This window comes from Corvus kubaryi, unplaced genomic scaffold (assembly GCF_017639235.1).
Source record: "Corvus kubaryi isolate FWS band 111438036 unplaced genomic scaffold, C.kubaryi_AGA036_p1.0 37308, whole genome shotgun sequence".
NCBI lineage: Eukaryota > Metazoa > Chordata > Aves > Passeriformes > Corvidae > Corvus > Corvus kubaryi.
The window spans coordinates 12,554,423-12,570,047 of record NW_024581096.1 but is presented as its reverse complement, the minus strand read 5'-3'; the positions used below and the strand labels follow the sequence as shown (position 1 = coordinate 12,570,047).

Here is a 15,625-nt window from a genome sequence, read left to right as displayed (position 1 = left end):
GTGCTTCACTGAGCTTATAAAAAAATGCTTCAGCAATGAAAGTACAGTAGGCTTTCATTTTATGATGTACCTAAAGTGTCAAGACAAAACAGCATCAGGGAAGGAGCATCACTAACATTCCTGTTCCCAGTATTTGAAAGCTAAGACATTGGTTTTCACCAGCTCTTAGGTTATGAGGCTTGAGAATATCAGCACAGTTTTACTAGAGTAAACAAGCTATCAATGTCTCCTCATGCCATAGGTTTAATATCTAAAGTAAGTTTCTCTAACTCCATGGTATTTACTTATTCTCAGTTCTCCTTCATCCTCCTTCCCTCCTTCACAGGAACAAATAGAAAAAAAAATCTTTTCAACAGAAAACACAACTCACCTCAGAAAGAAAAAAAAGACAGAAACAGACTTGATGCTGACGAGCACAAAATTGCCGTTCACCAGGATGGAAATAAATCAACACTAAAGCTCAAAAATGTGGAGACCACCACAAACAAGAAAAGTTTCAGAAATGTTAGGTTTTTATTATGAAAACCAGATTGCATTTCTCATAGCTGGCAAACTTATTAATCAATAGATGTTTTCAAATAACACTGGATCTTCTGGAAAATTTTCAGGGTAAAAGCAAGAGAAATCACCTTTCCCCAGCTTGTGTCATTCAGAGGAATCAAGATACAGACCCAACTCTTACTGCAACCTCTTCAGAGTAGCAACTTCTGGACTTCAAAAATCATCGCATCAGAACTATCATGTTTGTACCCAGAGGCAAAGCTCATTTATTCAACCTGAATCAATTTATGATAATATATTTTCGAAGTTTCATTTTGTGGCAGGATGGGAACACAAAATCACAACAGCATTTTTCTGATACAAGTGTTTTATCAAAACCTTCAAGTGAAAATAAAAGTCAAAAAGTTTGTAATACAAATGAAAGGATAACTTTAAAGGATACTACCAAGATGAATTTAAAATGCAAATTGAGTTTTGTTTTTTTTAGTTCTTGTTGCAGACTAAATACTTCCAAAGACATAATGAAGATCTAGCACCTCATTTTTCAAGCTCTCATCCTAATGAAAAATAGCAAAGACATTATGGTAATGCACAAGAGAAAACAACCAAAGGAACTACTCATAGTTATGATTAGAGATAATCGTATCTCCTTTTACTTACTGACCCTGTATGATCAAAACATGTTTCAGGGAAATTTTGGTAAGTTGGTCCCCACTGGAAGTGCTACTTAGAAAATCCCTGATCTTCATGCCTGTGGGACTGAAACTTCTGGCCTCAAGCAATGGTTTGTTTCTCCAGGAAACATGCCAAAAGTGTTATCAGCACTTGTGTAAGACTCCAAAGTTTCCTGATTCAAGTAGACCAGGGCTGTCTGCATGTCATTTCTCACACACTGCCAGAAGACCGACTTTCCATAGTTTCTGAAAGCTTCATACAGTTCAACAGCAAGGAACATGCTTGATACTGACAGGTTGGCAGGGGAAGGTTACACTTTACACATATTCATCTTGGTGTTCAGGCTCAAAAATCAAACATCAGTCACCAGCCTGCTGCAGACTTGAGATGTGTTGGCCAAAAAGCATCAGTCCCTGCTTCATGCGCTTTCCAACACCGCCATTCGCCACTCCAGGATCAAGGCATGAGAGCACATGCACGCTGCATGCATTTCATCATCACCTCTTCCTGTACACTCCACAAACCCTTCGGATTTTGCCTCTCACAGATCACATGTGCCATCTTACACACCTCCCTACATCCCCTTCACACTCAGGCACCTTGTTTCTTCTTCCCCTCCTGACAAGGCAGGCTCAGCCTCATGCTCTAGCACAAACAGAAACCTAAGCTATGGCTGTGATTAAAAAAAACAAAGCATGGGGAAAAAAAGGGTTTCCATCTCCTTGTCTCAGTGTGAACCACAGGATACTGAGAAATGTTCGACTTCAAGCTCCAGCCTTAGAAGTGCTCTTTGACATGAGAAATGCCTAGCAGTGGTTAATTAATGGCTTGAATTCAAAGCTCTGACTAATGTTGTATCTAACCTATCATTTATATCTGAAGCAATTCATAAGGAAATGATTGCGTTTTCCCAACCTACCACCCGTGGGTTTGATTCACAGAGCAGTTTCAGTGCACTTGAGTTACATTCCTTTTAGAGGAAAACAGAACAGAAGCTCACATCCAGATGCATTTGAAAGGCAATCCAACTACTAACAATGACTCGATACTTGGATGGCTTCAAGCTGTATGACTGATAGAAACCTTTAGTCCAGATCACCAAAAAAAAAATAAACCTATCTTAAAAGTAAATGCTAAGGGGCCTCAGCATCACCTTTTGAGTTTCTGATTCTTCCAAAAATCCAAACAACATCCATAGAATTAAACCTTCTTTCCGAGTTAGTAGGGTATCAGACTGGCTCATCCAGTTCCTTCACAGACATATTCATACCAGCTCAGCTCTAGTGACACCAGAAATAGCCCAGAACCCCAGCGAAGGTCACACCACTTACCAGGCCACTGCAAGTGCTGATCGCTGCTGTCCCGCTGCCGGAGCCGGGCTGCCACGCCGTGCCAAGGAAGTGGCAAGGGACTCCCGAGTGAGTTGAAATCTTCGCACTGGTGTGGTTGCCACGTCTCCTTTCTACTACGTAGTTATGGGAAAGAAAACCCATGTGGACAGTTAAGTTAAAAAACAGATCCTTCTCCTCATGATTAATTTTGTAATATACCACATTTTCACTTTTTCCGAGATCTCTCTTGTTCCTTGGGCTTGAGATGTGGTGGTGTAGATTAAAAGAAAGAAAATGCCCACTTGCATCTACCCTTGCTGGATGAACCACGTGGTATTCTGGCACTGTCTTCACAAATTGCTCTGAGAGAAAGGGGAAAAAAAAAGGAAACAAAACTAAGGTGAGTGCTAGCCTGTTAAAGGGAAACTCAAGAGTGCAATTCACCACAACATCCTACTGACACAAAGGAAGGCAGTGCACAGATGACCATGGAATACATTCCTCATTTGGGCTTTCTATTCTCCCATTGTAACATTCAGTTTAGAAGCTAAACATTATTCTTTTCAAATATTTCATCACCATTCATATAAAAGACTGACTGCCACACACAGCCCCCTTCCCAATCCCACAAGGGCGGGAAACCCTCCATGTCCTAGGTCTTCAGGACATGGCACTCTGATCAAGGAGATCACCTTCACACATCCAAAAATCTGACCACAGAGCCTTGCAAATACACAAATGTGAAGAGAACACCAATTGACTTGATTATTTGTACTAACAGCACCTCAGTTGCATCAGCTTTAGCAGCTGCCGCAGCTGCAGATTTAGAATTTCAAAGAAGGGTTTGAAGACAATGAAGTAATCGTGCTCTTTTTTATAAGGAGTTCCAAGCAGGATAGGATTGGAAATCTTATCACTCATCAGGATCTAGCAGGGGAAGAGAGATTATTGACATTGCTGTCCCCTGCTACAACAGGGGAAGCATACATAAGAAGATACAGAAGAAACATCACATGTACCCAATTTTATTTTTTTAAATTTCTGTGAAATGCAAAAACCTCATGCAAATAACACAAATCCATGTAAAACACAATCCATATGAACTCATACCCTAAGGGCCAGATCTGCTGGCATACTTGAATTCTACCCAAGAAATGACAATCTGAACACATTTAATTAAAAAGAAGTTATGATGACATACATTAATCCAGTTCTTCTTTACCCAGAGTTGTTCCTCATTCCCAAAGTCCCAGCCACTTACACACGAAGTGAGTACACCTCATTCATTAACTAAGCTGCTTAACAAAGCAATTAGCCTGTTCCAGCTACTTCCAGACTAGGTCTGGTTAGGCAATCCTTTTAGAGGCACTTCTCCCTCCACTGCCTGCACCGTCAAAGCCACAGAGGAGAAACCCTGCCTAAGCAGACAGCTGTCTGGATTCATCCCCTTCAGGAAGCAACACATCTCATTTGTCCTCATTAGCTGCAGTTTAAGACATGGCAGCTTGCATTTCCTCAGGCCATGGACCCCTGAGACACGTGCACTGAAACATTTCCAACAGAAAAGAAAGCAAGACAAAATACACAAAACCCCTGCTTCCCAGCACATATACAACTACATCAGAAATCTGGCATTGTCTCAGTGGCATCTTTACTTCAGAAGCAAGTTTATTCTCTCACACAACAGATTTCTTTGTACACAAGCCCTCCCACCAGCCTACAGTGACTTGGAGCCTTTGCAGGACAAGCCACAGCAGTGGGGTTTTGGGCCTTCACAGTGGCAGGTCTTGACAACATGGACACTAATGCCTACCACAAGTTCTGAGAGACATCTATCTGGCCTTGTCCACATAAGGGGACTGAGACACTGGAAACTCAGAGCACATCTTCATGCCTGCAGTTGGCATGAAGTAAATAGCACAAAAGGTGCCAGATGCCTGGTAAACCAGAGCTCCAGAGTGAAGCAAAAAAAAGGCAGGTAGAAGAGGTAAGAAACACTGAAAAATACAACTTATCTGCAGATGTTAAATTGTAAGACTTTGGGGAAGTCCCACATCCCATACTGTGCTAGCAAAGACAGGCTAACAGAGAATGCTGCAAGACCAGGCCCCCATTTCTATGGTTTTCAGCACAACTCATTAAATAATCAAATTAAATGCCTGAAGGAAAACTTACTCACTTGCTGTCACTGTGTGATTTTCCTCTGCCTGATGTCTTGAACTTAATTTGTTGTGGCTTAACTGCTAAACTCCATGCAACACCAAGGACTTGTGGTTTTGGATTTAAAACCATTCAAGGAAGTTTTTCACTTCATCACTACAGCAATTAGTGTGTAGAAGTTAAAGAAAAGTTGACCATCAACATAGATGGAAAATAATACTGAACCATTGGATTGTCAAAGCAGAGAAGTCAAACTCCTTCCACCCACTCGTTAAATACTTGTTTAGTCACTGGAAAGGGGAATTATGCTGCAATAATAATGTACTGTAATATAACTGAAGAAATTAATTATTAAAAAGCCTCCAAAAGACCAGAGGGGATAAGACTACAACACAAAATTCTAACAGAATGAGGCTAACAATATTTCTGCAAGCAGTCATGGTAAGTACATTTTTGTCTAGACTGCTGGGTAAAAGTTAGCAAAGGCAATCCTACCTGTAACAGAAAAATTTACTGAGCTCCACACTAAGTCTAAGATAGCATAGTTTCTGCCTGGAGGAGAGTGTAAAACAAAGACAGGAGGTACAATTTTGATGATTCCTTTCTTCCCTTCTAGGAAAGAAGAACTAAATACATGCAACCCAGACTGCTCAAAATTAAGGGCTACATCCTTCAACACTGAATGCCTCTATATAGTAACATGAATTCCTATTAAAACACCACAAGTTCCCATAAAACTTTGCAGTAGCAAACATAAACGGAAGGAATAAATGCCAGTGCCACTGACAAGCCACGGCGGTGGCATGTCACAGCATCCCCCTCGGACACCCAGCATACTCTCCACTCCAGGGAAGTCCTGCCTGTCAAGTGGGCACTGCTCAGGATTTACAGGCCAGGAAAGGTGGCTGTGTAGCTCCAGAGAATGTTTTGTCCTTCCAGAACTACAGCCCCGGCACGTTGGCTTGTGTTGGTGCTGCGAACAAGACTGAAGCAGGGCAATGAGCAGCAGACATTCGAGTCAGGACTTTGCTCTGCAATCACAGTGTCTGCTCAGGCCCTCTGGGAACACAGGACAGGCAACATTCAGGCCCTTCATAATTGTTTGAGGAGCCCAAGTATTGTTTAAGTTGTCAGAGAAATCTTCCCTGCAGACCTTCCTAATTCTGCATCACTGAAAACATCTGATAATATTCACAACCACTCCTGTCTGTTCTGCTCCTCTGTGGATTCTAATTCGCCACACGTGGCAGAGAATTGCCTTATTAAGAAGGGCTGTACACAAAATGAATAAACTAGGATAAAGAGAAAAAAATACATGGTCTGTCACACATGACAGGAAAACCACAATTTACTTTAGATACCTAACATGTTCCCTGACAAAATTCCTTTAAAATGTGACACATCATCATTTACCATTGTTTCATCTCCATCTTTGTAGTTTGTCTACATCTGCCCCTCAGACCCTCTGGCTTCTTTTCAAACCACTCCCTGGGATAGGAAGCAGTGTGGCTCATCTTGTGAGGAAGCATCATGCCCAGGAAACACACCAAGCTCCAAAGCCCCATGGAAGAGAGAAGGCCTTATCACTCAGCAAGGGCATCCCTAACTGTCCCATCTATCACACTTATGGATGTGGAGGAAGCAGAATACTTCAGTGGTACCAGATACAAACTTCAGTCCACACTTCACACTGCAAGAAACCTTCCTTTGCAAAAAATTAGCCACATTTTTAACTGCCCCACTACTTAATGCTATTTGCAAACTCTTGGAAAATACTGTTTTAATGCCTAGAAAGTTAAATTAATTCTACATTCATTTCCAAATGCCTGACAATTAAATTGCTACTACATGCTAACACAACCATCCCTGTTCTGTCCCACGTAGAGTCACAGCGATGTAATTGCTGCTAGCATGCACCTTCAATGAATCCAACAGGAACCAGCTTCAGGATAATTGAGAAGTTCACTTTTCAGGGCACCTTATTTAAACACTTTTCATTTTCACGATCTCTGAGGGGTACAGAAGATTTTCTCTTCTGTGTTCAAGCTCTCCTGCCAGCACCACAGCTGTTGATTGCATCAGGAAGCAAAATTTTCTCATACACTTTTGGGTCTTCTACCACCAGGCAGAGTCTTCCAACTACTCATAATTTTACTCCCTTGGGAGCCACTTCTCCTGTTTTCCTTAAACAGGCAAAAACTAAAATAAAAAATAAAATTCCTGTCTTACACTCCCCACAGCAAAAGAGGGAGAAAACCCAACTCTCAGGGCAGCCTCAAAGAGACCCCTCCCGCGCATGAAGTCTGACTTGCAATCTACCATCCTCACTGAATGTGAGAAACTCACAGCGGGTGTTGAACCCCGGTAACACCAATCCTTCTGGAGCGCCTGCTGCTTTGGTACAGAAGCGATCACTTGTTTAGAAATAAGTAAACAATCAGGACAGTAAACTTCTTCAATTTAGTAGCACAAAACGATTCTGGGATTTAGAGAGCTGCCTCTAAACGAGGAAGATCAGCAAAAAGCAGGGTTTAGCAATTAATACCTTCATCTACACAGCCAAACTCGATGACCGCCCAGGAGCCGCAGGAAGGCGCAGCCAGAGCGCGATGCCCCGCCGAGGGCAGCGCTGGGAGGGCGCCCGGGCAGCACCGGGGGCCGACACGGCCCGGCTCGCCGCCCCTCCCGCCCGAGCAGCGGCACGGAGCCGCGGCCGCTCCGGCTGGAAGCGCACCCTCGGCGGGACCCGCGCCCCGCCGCGCTCCCGTCCCGCCCGCCGCCACTGACCTTGCCCGCCGTCGGGGAACGGGGCGCTGCCGGCCGGCGGGGCCCTGCCCAGGCAGGGCGCTTGGGCGTGGAGGACGAGGAGCCAGAGGGAGACCATGCGTGCCGCCCGGCTCCGCGGGACACATGGCATGGTGCGGGCGGGGAGCTGCGAGCGGGGCGCCTATCGGGGCCCCGGCATGGCCGGGCGGCTCCCGGCGCCGCCGGACACAGGCGCCGCTCCGCGCAAGGGCTGCGCGGGGCCGTCCCGGTGTCTGGTTTCTGACGGCGGAGGGAGGAGGGCTGTGGGGAGGGAGCAGCTCCCGGGATCCCCCGCCTCGGAGCCGCCGGGGTTAACGCGGCGGGACGAACCGGGCCGGGCTGGCGGGGAGGGAGGAGAGGAGAGGCCGGCAACAGGGGCTGCCCGCCCCCCCTCCGCCCTCCACCGCGGCCGAAACGGGGCGTTCTCCCCGGCAGCCCTCGGGGAGGGCCGCCCGCGCACGGCAGCGTCTCCTCGCTGGTCTCACGCCCGTGGTCTCTGCTGAGGGGCCGGGGCAAGGCGCCTCGCAGCCCCGCACACGGCCTCGCAGAGGTTCCCCAGCCGCTGGGGAAATGTTCGAGGCACGCGGGAGTTTGACGCGTTTTCCACCACTTTCTGATGCGGTGGGAAAGGATGGCGGGGGTTTCGCCCCACCTGAAGCACCCGTAGCCCATGGCCCCTCGGGGTCAGCAGCCAGAGCCCAGTTTCCAGGCTGCCTCACAGAATCACAGCGTCAGTTAGGTTGGAAAAGACCTCTGCGATCACCGAGTCCAGCCTGTGACTGAACATCAAAATGTCAGCTAAACCATGGTACCAAGAGCCACATCCAGTGTTTTCTTAAACACCTCCAGGGATGCTGACTCCACCACCTCCCTGGGCATCTAATCATCCTTCCTTGTGAAAAAATTCTTCCCGATGTCCAACCTAAGCATTCCTTGATGCCTAAGACTCCTCAGAGTGCCGATACCATTCTGTGTTTTAGCAGTGTGCTGGCACATTGGGGTTACTTCTGAATGTCCTCCCTTTGTATGGAAAGTTCTTAAATAGCCTTGGCATCTCCATTCTTAAGTGCATGCTACGTGCTTTCTGCCAAGAGTCTCCTCAGGTGGCCTCTGCTATGGTTGCTGCTGAGCCAAGACTCCACAGATGGGTGCCCACTTTGGTGCTGTCTCATGCTTGAGACCTGGGCTGGGTTCCTCATCTGCTTTGATAGCCTCCTGCTTAAAGTTGACTCTGCCATGGACTTATTATATACTTTCATGGAAACCTGTGCTTAATTGTGCTCATTCCCCTGCTCAGTTTTCCCAAGATGAATGGCTGTCACAGTTCAGCTGTGAGAACTGTGAACTCCAGACTCCAGAGCACAAAAATGCAAAAAAAGAGTTAAAGCTCCAAGGTATTCTAAACCAGCTAGAAATGTGGCTTCCCCCAGACAGATAACTCTGGAAACAGACCATATTTATAAAAGAGTCATAATTGATTTAGGAGTCATCATGTACTCTCTTTTAGATAATGGAAGGACACAGACTGTGCAAAAGACATGGAATATTTGATATCCAACAGCACTTGCCAAGAGAAGATTTGTTAATTGCTAGGTATTTATTTCAATATAGCTGTCTAGGTATTCTGCATATGAAATAGTAGTATTTCATCTGTTACAGTGACAAGTTTCCTGGTGCTCTTGCCATTAGGATTCTTAGTCTAGTCATACAGTGGGCACTAGGCTGTTTTGTGAGACTGGGTATTGTAGCCTGATAAGCTCTTTATCAGCACTTCCCTGAAATTAATTTAAAGCTAAGTATGACCTGAAATTAATATAACATTTATAATATTTAGCATCTAAAAAACACTTGACAATTTTTGCATATAAAATGCCACACAATTTGACTTTAATATTTTGAAATAAGTCAGTCAGTGAATAAGAAAGAATCTACACTAAATTAAATGAAAAGGAAAAAGATTGTAAAGTGAGGAGAACAGGCCAGGAGCATTGGAAAGAAGGTATGACAGTTCAAGGGCATATGTTTACAGAGTACTGGTTTAACATAATTGTTGAAGGCCATCAGAAAAATAGCCCTTCTGTGAGAGACATTTAATTATTTGCTTCCATTTTCAGTCATCTCTTTAGGTAGGTGTTCACTGGTAGGTGAATCTGATGAGAGGCAACTAGTATTTCATGCAGGATTCCATCTTGGCTTCTCCCTCAGCAGGAAAACTTAATTCCTGTTGCCCATAATTCTCTCAAGCCCTGGAAGTGAAGGAGAACTAAAAGCTTTAGGAACTCAAGAGAGTTTGTGGGAATGCATTTTACTTTGATGGTTTTTTTTCTTTTTTAAAATTTTTTTTAATGACAAAAATTTGTAGATCCAAAAGTTGTACAGAGTGGAGAAAGAGAGCTGTGGGAATGTGGTCTGAGACATCTATAACTCTCTGGGCTTTGTGCCAGCATGCACATACAGAGACGAAATGATTCACTGGGTGTAGTGTCAGAAAATACCCGGGGGGACAGTAGGGTTCCTGCTTCAGGGATGGTGTGGCTGTAGCTGACACAGTCACAGTGTCCAAAACACAGCACTGTACCAGCTACTAAGTAGAAAACTACGTCTATCCCAGCTGAAAACAGGACACACACACAGAGTCAAAATGTGAAGCCATGGCACAAGTCAAAAGCACTCTCCCGCTGTGAGTACATACCGAGGCCAGCTATTTTAAGTGAACAGAATTTATGGCACTGCATCTTGCCAGTGGTTTCCTGTTCCAAAGAGGCATAACCTGAGGTTTTGGAGTATTTTTTGAAAGTCAGTGCATTTTGGTTTTTTTGCTAACTCAACCTCAATCATAAAGAGAAAAAGAATACAGCACCACATCAGCTGTGTTCTTTTGGCAACAAAGTTATTGCAGTTCAGTGGGTGCAGCTCTGCACAGAACAGCCTGTACATTTATTGAAAGGTCACAGTCAAGAGACACAATCAAGCCTGGACTGACAAACCAGAAACAATATCCGGACTCTTTTAAATGTAAGTAGACTTCCAGGACAGCCATAAAAGAAATGCATGTATTGCAATTTATATGTATGTAGAAATGTTTACAGAGAGACAGAAAAGCAGAGGTTCTGAGCAGCAGGGAACTAAAATACAAATTATATGATTTGACGTAGAGGAGTTGCTTCAAAATGAAGTCCGTGTGAAGACAGTCAGGAAATTTTGCTTTGCCAGGAATGAGAGTCTCCTGCCCAAAATTTAAAGATATAAAATTATATAATACACACTTCTCTGCTCTTCTAGTCAGCAGGGAGAGAAGATACTTCTGGAGGATAACACATCCCTTTCTGTCACATCCAAGGTGAAACACTATTCAGACCTGACTGTTAATAATCCAGGCACCTTAACAGTTTGCTTGGACTAGAAATGGCAAGAAGGTGGATCACACCTAGTGTGGTGGGCTTAGACTATGCTGTGATTCTGTGAAATTGTGACTATTGGCAGGGATATGAACTGAAAGAGAATGACTTTGAATCCCAAGGACCCCGTGGAGTTTGCTGGGTAATTGCAATTGTTGATTTACAGCAGATTTATACAGAGGTTTGTGAGTACATTTTTTAAATTTTTCTTTTTTAAATCTTTAATCTCATTCCCTGTTTCTCATCAGGGATGCAGCCTCTTAACACAGCTAACTATTGGTAATTGAGCCAGAGACATTGTTGGATCTCTCGACTTACATTTCATTATAGTCTTTACAGATTTTTGGGACTTCATAAGTTACTCTTGCAAAATATATATATATATATTTGCTGACATTCCACTTCTGGTTTGTCTGTGGGCAGACTCAAGTAACAGAATGAAGCAAACTCTAAAGTAGTCAGTGATTCTTTGACATGAAGTTTTTTTGTATGCTCACACTCAGATTCCGCGTGAGTCTTCAAACATGGATTGTTATTTATAATTGGTAAATTAATTCACAAAATTATAATTTTGTGCTTGAACTATGTGAGTTTAAAAGCTCGTTGGTCATACTATCCATATTAACCAAATAAAAGCATGTTTCTGGTGCAACAGGTCACTTTGAATTAACTTTTTATGAAAGTTCGTGCCAGAAAAATATGTTCTCAGTGGTCTGCCAGACCAGAATTTCTAGAATTCAATCTAGAAAGCAAATTATGAGAGGATGATGACCATGATTAAAGTTGGGTTGTTTTGGTTTTTTGTTTTGAGGGTAGGGGGGGAAGTGGTGTTGTTTGCTTGGGTTTTTTTAAATTAAAACCTATCTCTATGTCCAAATAATACTTTCTGGAGGATATGTCTCGGTCCATGAATCATGGTATGACCATTGTGTTACCTGAGACTTTGTAATGAAAGCCTGTATACATTTCCTACTACACTCTTAAGAAAAGAATTGCCATGAAAATCTTCCCATGGTGGACACACACCAAGTCACACCAAGTTCACTCTCAGGATGGAAAAGGTAAGAGTTGTAAAATCCAGTTGAAAATGTGCTGTTAACAGTTACTGTCTGAATTTAGTCAAAAAAAATGAGACTGTAGCCCTGAGCTCATAAAAAACCAAAGGGAGACCATAGCGGTTCCAGAAATTAGAACTGAGAAACTAAACTAATATGAAATCTCCCTTTCCTGTTTTCTAGTTTCCTTCTGCTGATTCTCCAGAATTTTGTTTGAGAGAAGATGCCATAAAAATAATTATTTGTAAAACAGAATTCAATTGCAAGAATGCAACATTTAAAAAATAATATAAAGTATACACATACTAGTAAATCTTTTTAATAAAGTTTGTTCTAGAGCTTTACTATTACTACTTTTTGCTTCAGTGTGTCAAATTTAAAAAAAAAACCCCTCTTACTACTACAAAAATATCCTGAGAAATAGTCCCCTGTTTCTGTATTTAGTGATACATTCAATATTTTAAAAATCTGCTTTAAGCTACAAAAATGCCTTTCATATTGAAAACAGAACACCATCTCCCTTGCCAAAACATTTCAAAGGAGCATACAGCTGGTTCAGTCACTGTTGTAATTATAATAAATCTTTTGTTTGTGTATGAGGTCTGTAAAGGGAATTATAGGAATTTTTTGGAGTAAATTGTAGGAAAATTACCATTTTCAGCAAATGTTTATTTGGCATATTTATCTGAAACATTTTTTTAATGCTATTTGAGAAACACCTGCAGGACACTGACACAATATAGTCAAAACCAATGGGGACTTTCTGTTGGTGGTCTGAACTGGTGCTTTTTTAAGTTTACTGTACTGATTGATGCTGCCTGCAGGCAAACTAGCAATCTCAGCCCCATGGATTATTTTAGCATGGTACTATATATACACAAAAAAAGCCTCTGCCTGATTTGTTCGGGATTAACAGAATACACAAAGCAGCCATTTTTTCACCGTTATCACTAGAATTATGTCATGGAAGCCTCTGCCTGTCAAGTTTGCTACAGTTTTCAGAAAGTTTGAGTAAGTAACACCAATTGCACTGACACTTGGATAAAAAGACTCCGGTTAGCAACAAGTCTTTGGCCTCATGGATGGAATGAATAGAGAAAAAACAGAAGACAGTATCTTCCAGAACAATAACCCTTGTTACTGTATCTGATGTGTTTTGCAATCCTTTTTGAAAGCTGATGGAAGTGTTTGTTCTGACAGTGTGTTAATAAATCATTATTTCTTTTATTATTTATTTAGGTGTTACAAGTTCCCTTACCTGCCTCTGAAACTTCTCTGAGATGGAGAATGACAAAAGAAAAACCACCCAAGACTAAAAAGGAGTTTTTCTGGGAGTCAAAACATGAGCAAAAACCTTGGAGTATCATTTCACACCTGCAGCCCTGAGTTCAAAATCCACTACCAGTGTTCCCAGGAGGTACCTGAGTTCACACTCCATTGCTTTTTCTGGGTGGCTAACAGAAAAAGCAACATAACATTGGACATTATTTCCCTCCTCTTACCCTTTCTGAATCATTATTACTGTTCAGTCTCAGCAATGTATCATCAAGATGTGCAAAGCAGAAAAAGTGGTAGAAGAAATTATTCTATGCAAGACATGTTTGATGCAATTTTTCCAGTGACGTATTTAAAATTGGATGTGAAGATAGCAATGTGATGAGAATAGGTCAGAATTCAATCTAGAAAAATCCACTTCTGCCCTATCAATCTTACTAATAATTTACCAAGTGAACCTGTCATAGTCTCTGCATGGCTCAAGTACAGCTTATTTTTTCCTTGTGGGCAAATACTAGCAGGACTAAGAGAAGAGGGAAAATTGAACAAGAGCTTGCTTATTTCAAATATTTTACTAACCTTGGTTTTGGGTAAGTGCTGATTCTAGTGCTAAGGCAGCCATTGCTGCTGTGGGCTGGGGTGCACCTCACCCTCTTCACTCTTTACAAAACCTCTGCAAGTCTGTTTGAAACTCAGTATTTTCTCATTGCTCGTTTATATGATGGTTCTGCTGCTGGTGTTAGGTATCAGTGGCTTTCTCTTCTGCATGTACTGTTTTACAGTTGACCATGCAACACTGATGGGACTAATGGGGTTGTTATATTTCACCACAAGGATGATTTCCTCTGGTTGAGAGAATTTGAAAAACTGTTGCTATTCAGCAGGCTAAGAGATGCAGCTTAATGTCATATATTGAAAATGCCACCCCAATGCAGCCATAGTCGGTGATTAAGAGGTATGGAAGCCTAGGAAAAAAATCCATAATTTGGAAAAAGTGTGAAAATATGCTGGATTTGGTTGGGGTGAAGTTATTTTTCTTCAAAGTGGCTGGTATGGAGATGTTTTGGATTTGTCCTGAGCAGCGATGATAACACAGAGATGTTTTAGTTACTGCTGAGCAGAGCTTACACAGAGCCAAGGTCATTTCTGCTTCTCACACTGCCACACTGGCAGGGAAGCTGGGGGTGCTTGGGGGATTGGGAGGAGGCACAGCTGGGAGAGGTGACCCCAACTGACCAAAGGGATGTTCCAGACCGTATGATACCGTGTTCAGTCTACAAAGTGGAGGGAAGAAGAGGAAAGGGGGCATGTTTGGCATGATGACATTTGTCTTATCAAGTCACTGTTACACGTGATGGGCCCTGCTCTCCTGGAGATGGCTGAACTCCTGCCTGCCCATGGGAAATGAGGAATTAACTCCTTGTTTTGCTTTGCTTGCATGTGCAGCTCTTGCTTTCCCTAATAAACTGCCTTTATCTCAACCCTTGAGTTTTCCAACTTTTACCCTTCCAATTTTCTGCCCAATTATGCTGGTGGGGCAGTGAATGAGTGCTGGCTGGTTCTACAGGGTCCCTGCAGATACAAATCAAAGTGATGAGTGGACTGGTGATAACAAATGGCAGACACGACTGTCTTTGCAGGAAGTTCAGTGAGATAAATCAATGGAGAAATAATATACTTGTTAAATGTTCCGTAAATCTCCCCCAGATGGCTGATTCACAGTGCTTTACTTAGGTATATTCAGAATCTATTTGGTTTTCAAAATGCGCAGTTACCTTGATTTATTTAAAGGCAGAATACAAGAAGGAAAGCCTCGGTTCCTATTCCCATCGATTGCTCTCTGTTTCTGCTGCCAGCTTGGTAGGGAAGCGATTTTTGGGCCCCGCGCAAGACAGGGGGGCCCCCTGCGGGCGGGATCCCTCTGCCTCCGGGGAAGCGGCTGCTGCTGCTCTTGCCTTCACCCACGCGCTGCACCGATAGCCGGGCTTTACAGCTCCCTTGTCCGTGCAGTTCGCTTTAAAATTAGGGAGAGACACCGTCTCCCGGCGTCCCAAAAGCAGGAGAGGCGTTCGTGGCTCGTGGGGGTTCGTGGGGAGTGCGGTCTTTCAGGGCACTGCGAAGCGCGGTCCGGCTCGGTACCGGGGTTTCTCAGGCGCGAAAGCGCAGGTGGTTTCGGGCTCACCCTGCGGGTCAGCGGACGTGCGACATCCCCAAAACTTGTCCCCACGCAGGAGGGGACAGGTTCTGTGGGAGCTGATCCGCGGGGTGCACATCGGGGAGAGGGGATCACATCGAGGAGAGGGGATTACATCGGGGGAGTGAGGATCACATCGGGAGAGGGGGGATCATATCGGGGGAGGGGGCACGACACCGGGGGAGAGGGCACGACACCGGGGGAGAGGGCATCACGTAGGGAGGAGGGCAT

At 43.6% G+C, this 15,625-nt stretch overlaps 1 protein-coding gene and 1 long non-coding RNA gene across 3 annotated transcripts in view; one reads left to right on the top strand and one right to left on the bottom strand.

The window, feature by feature from the left end:
* Positions 1 to 7,685, bottom strand: part of ADAMTS12 (ADAM metallopeptidase with thrombospondin type 1 motif 12) — a 158,999-nt gene extending 151,314 nt beyond the window's left edge. For both annotated transcript variants that reach the window (XM_042028551.1, XM_042028550.1), the window contains exons 1-2: positions 7,455 to 7,685; positions 2,508 to 2,869 (exon numbers count right to left, since the gene is read on the bottom strand). In XM_042028551.1, coding sequence (XP_041884485.1) covers positions 2,508 to 2,869; positions 7,455 to 7,584 — 492 coding nt within the window. In that variant the 5' untranslated portion in view covers positions 7,585 to 7,685. The remainder of the gene's footprint in view (positions 1 to 2,507; positions 2,870 to 7,454) is intronic.
* Positions 7,686 to 7,817: 132 nt separating this feature from the next.
* LOC121664888 lies at positions 7,818 to 14,873 on the top strand. Its single transcript, XR_006016164.1, has 2 exons — positions 7,818 to 10,487; positions 13,165 to 14,873. It is a non-coding gene; the product is annotated as an uncharacterized LOC121664888 (long non-coding RNA).
* Positions 14,874 to 15,625: the final 752 nt, after the last annotated feature.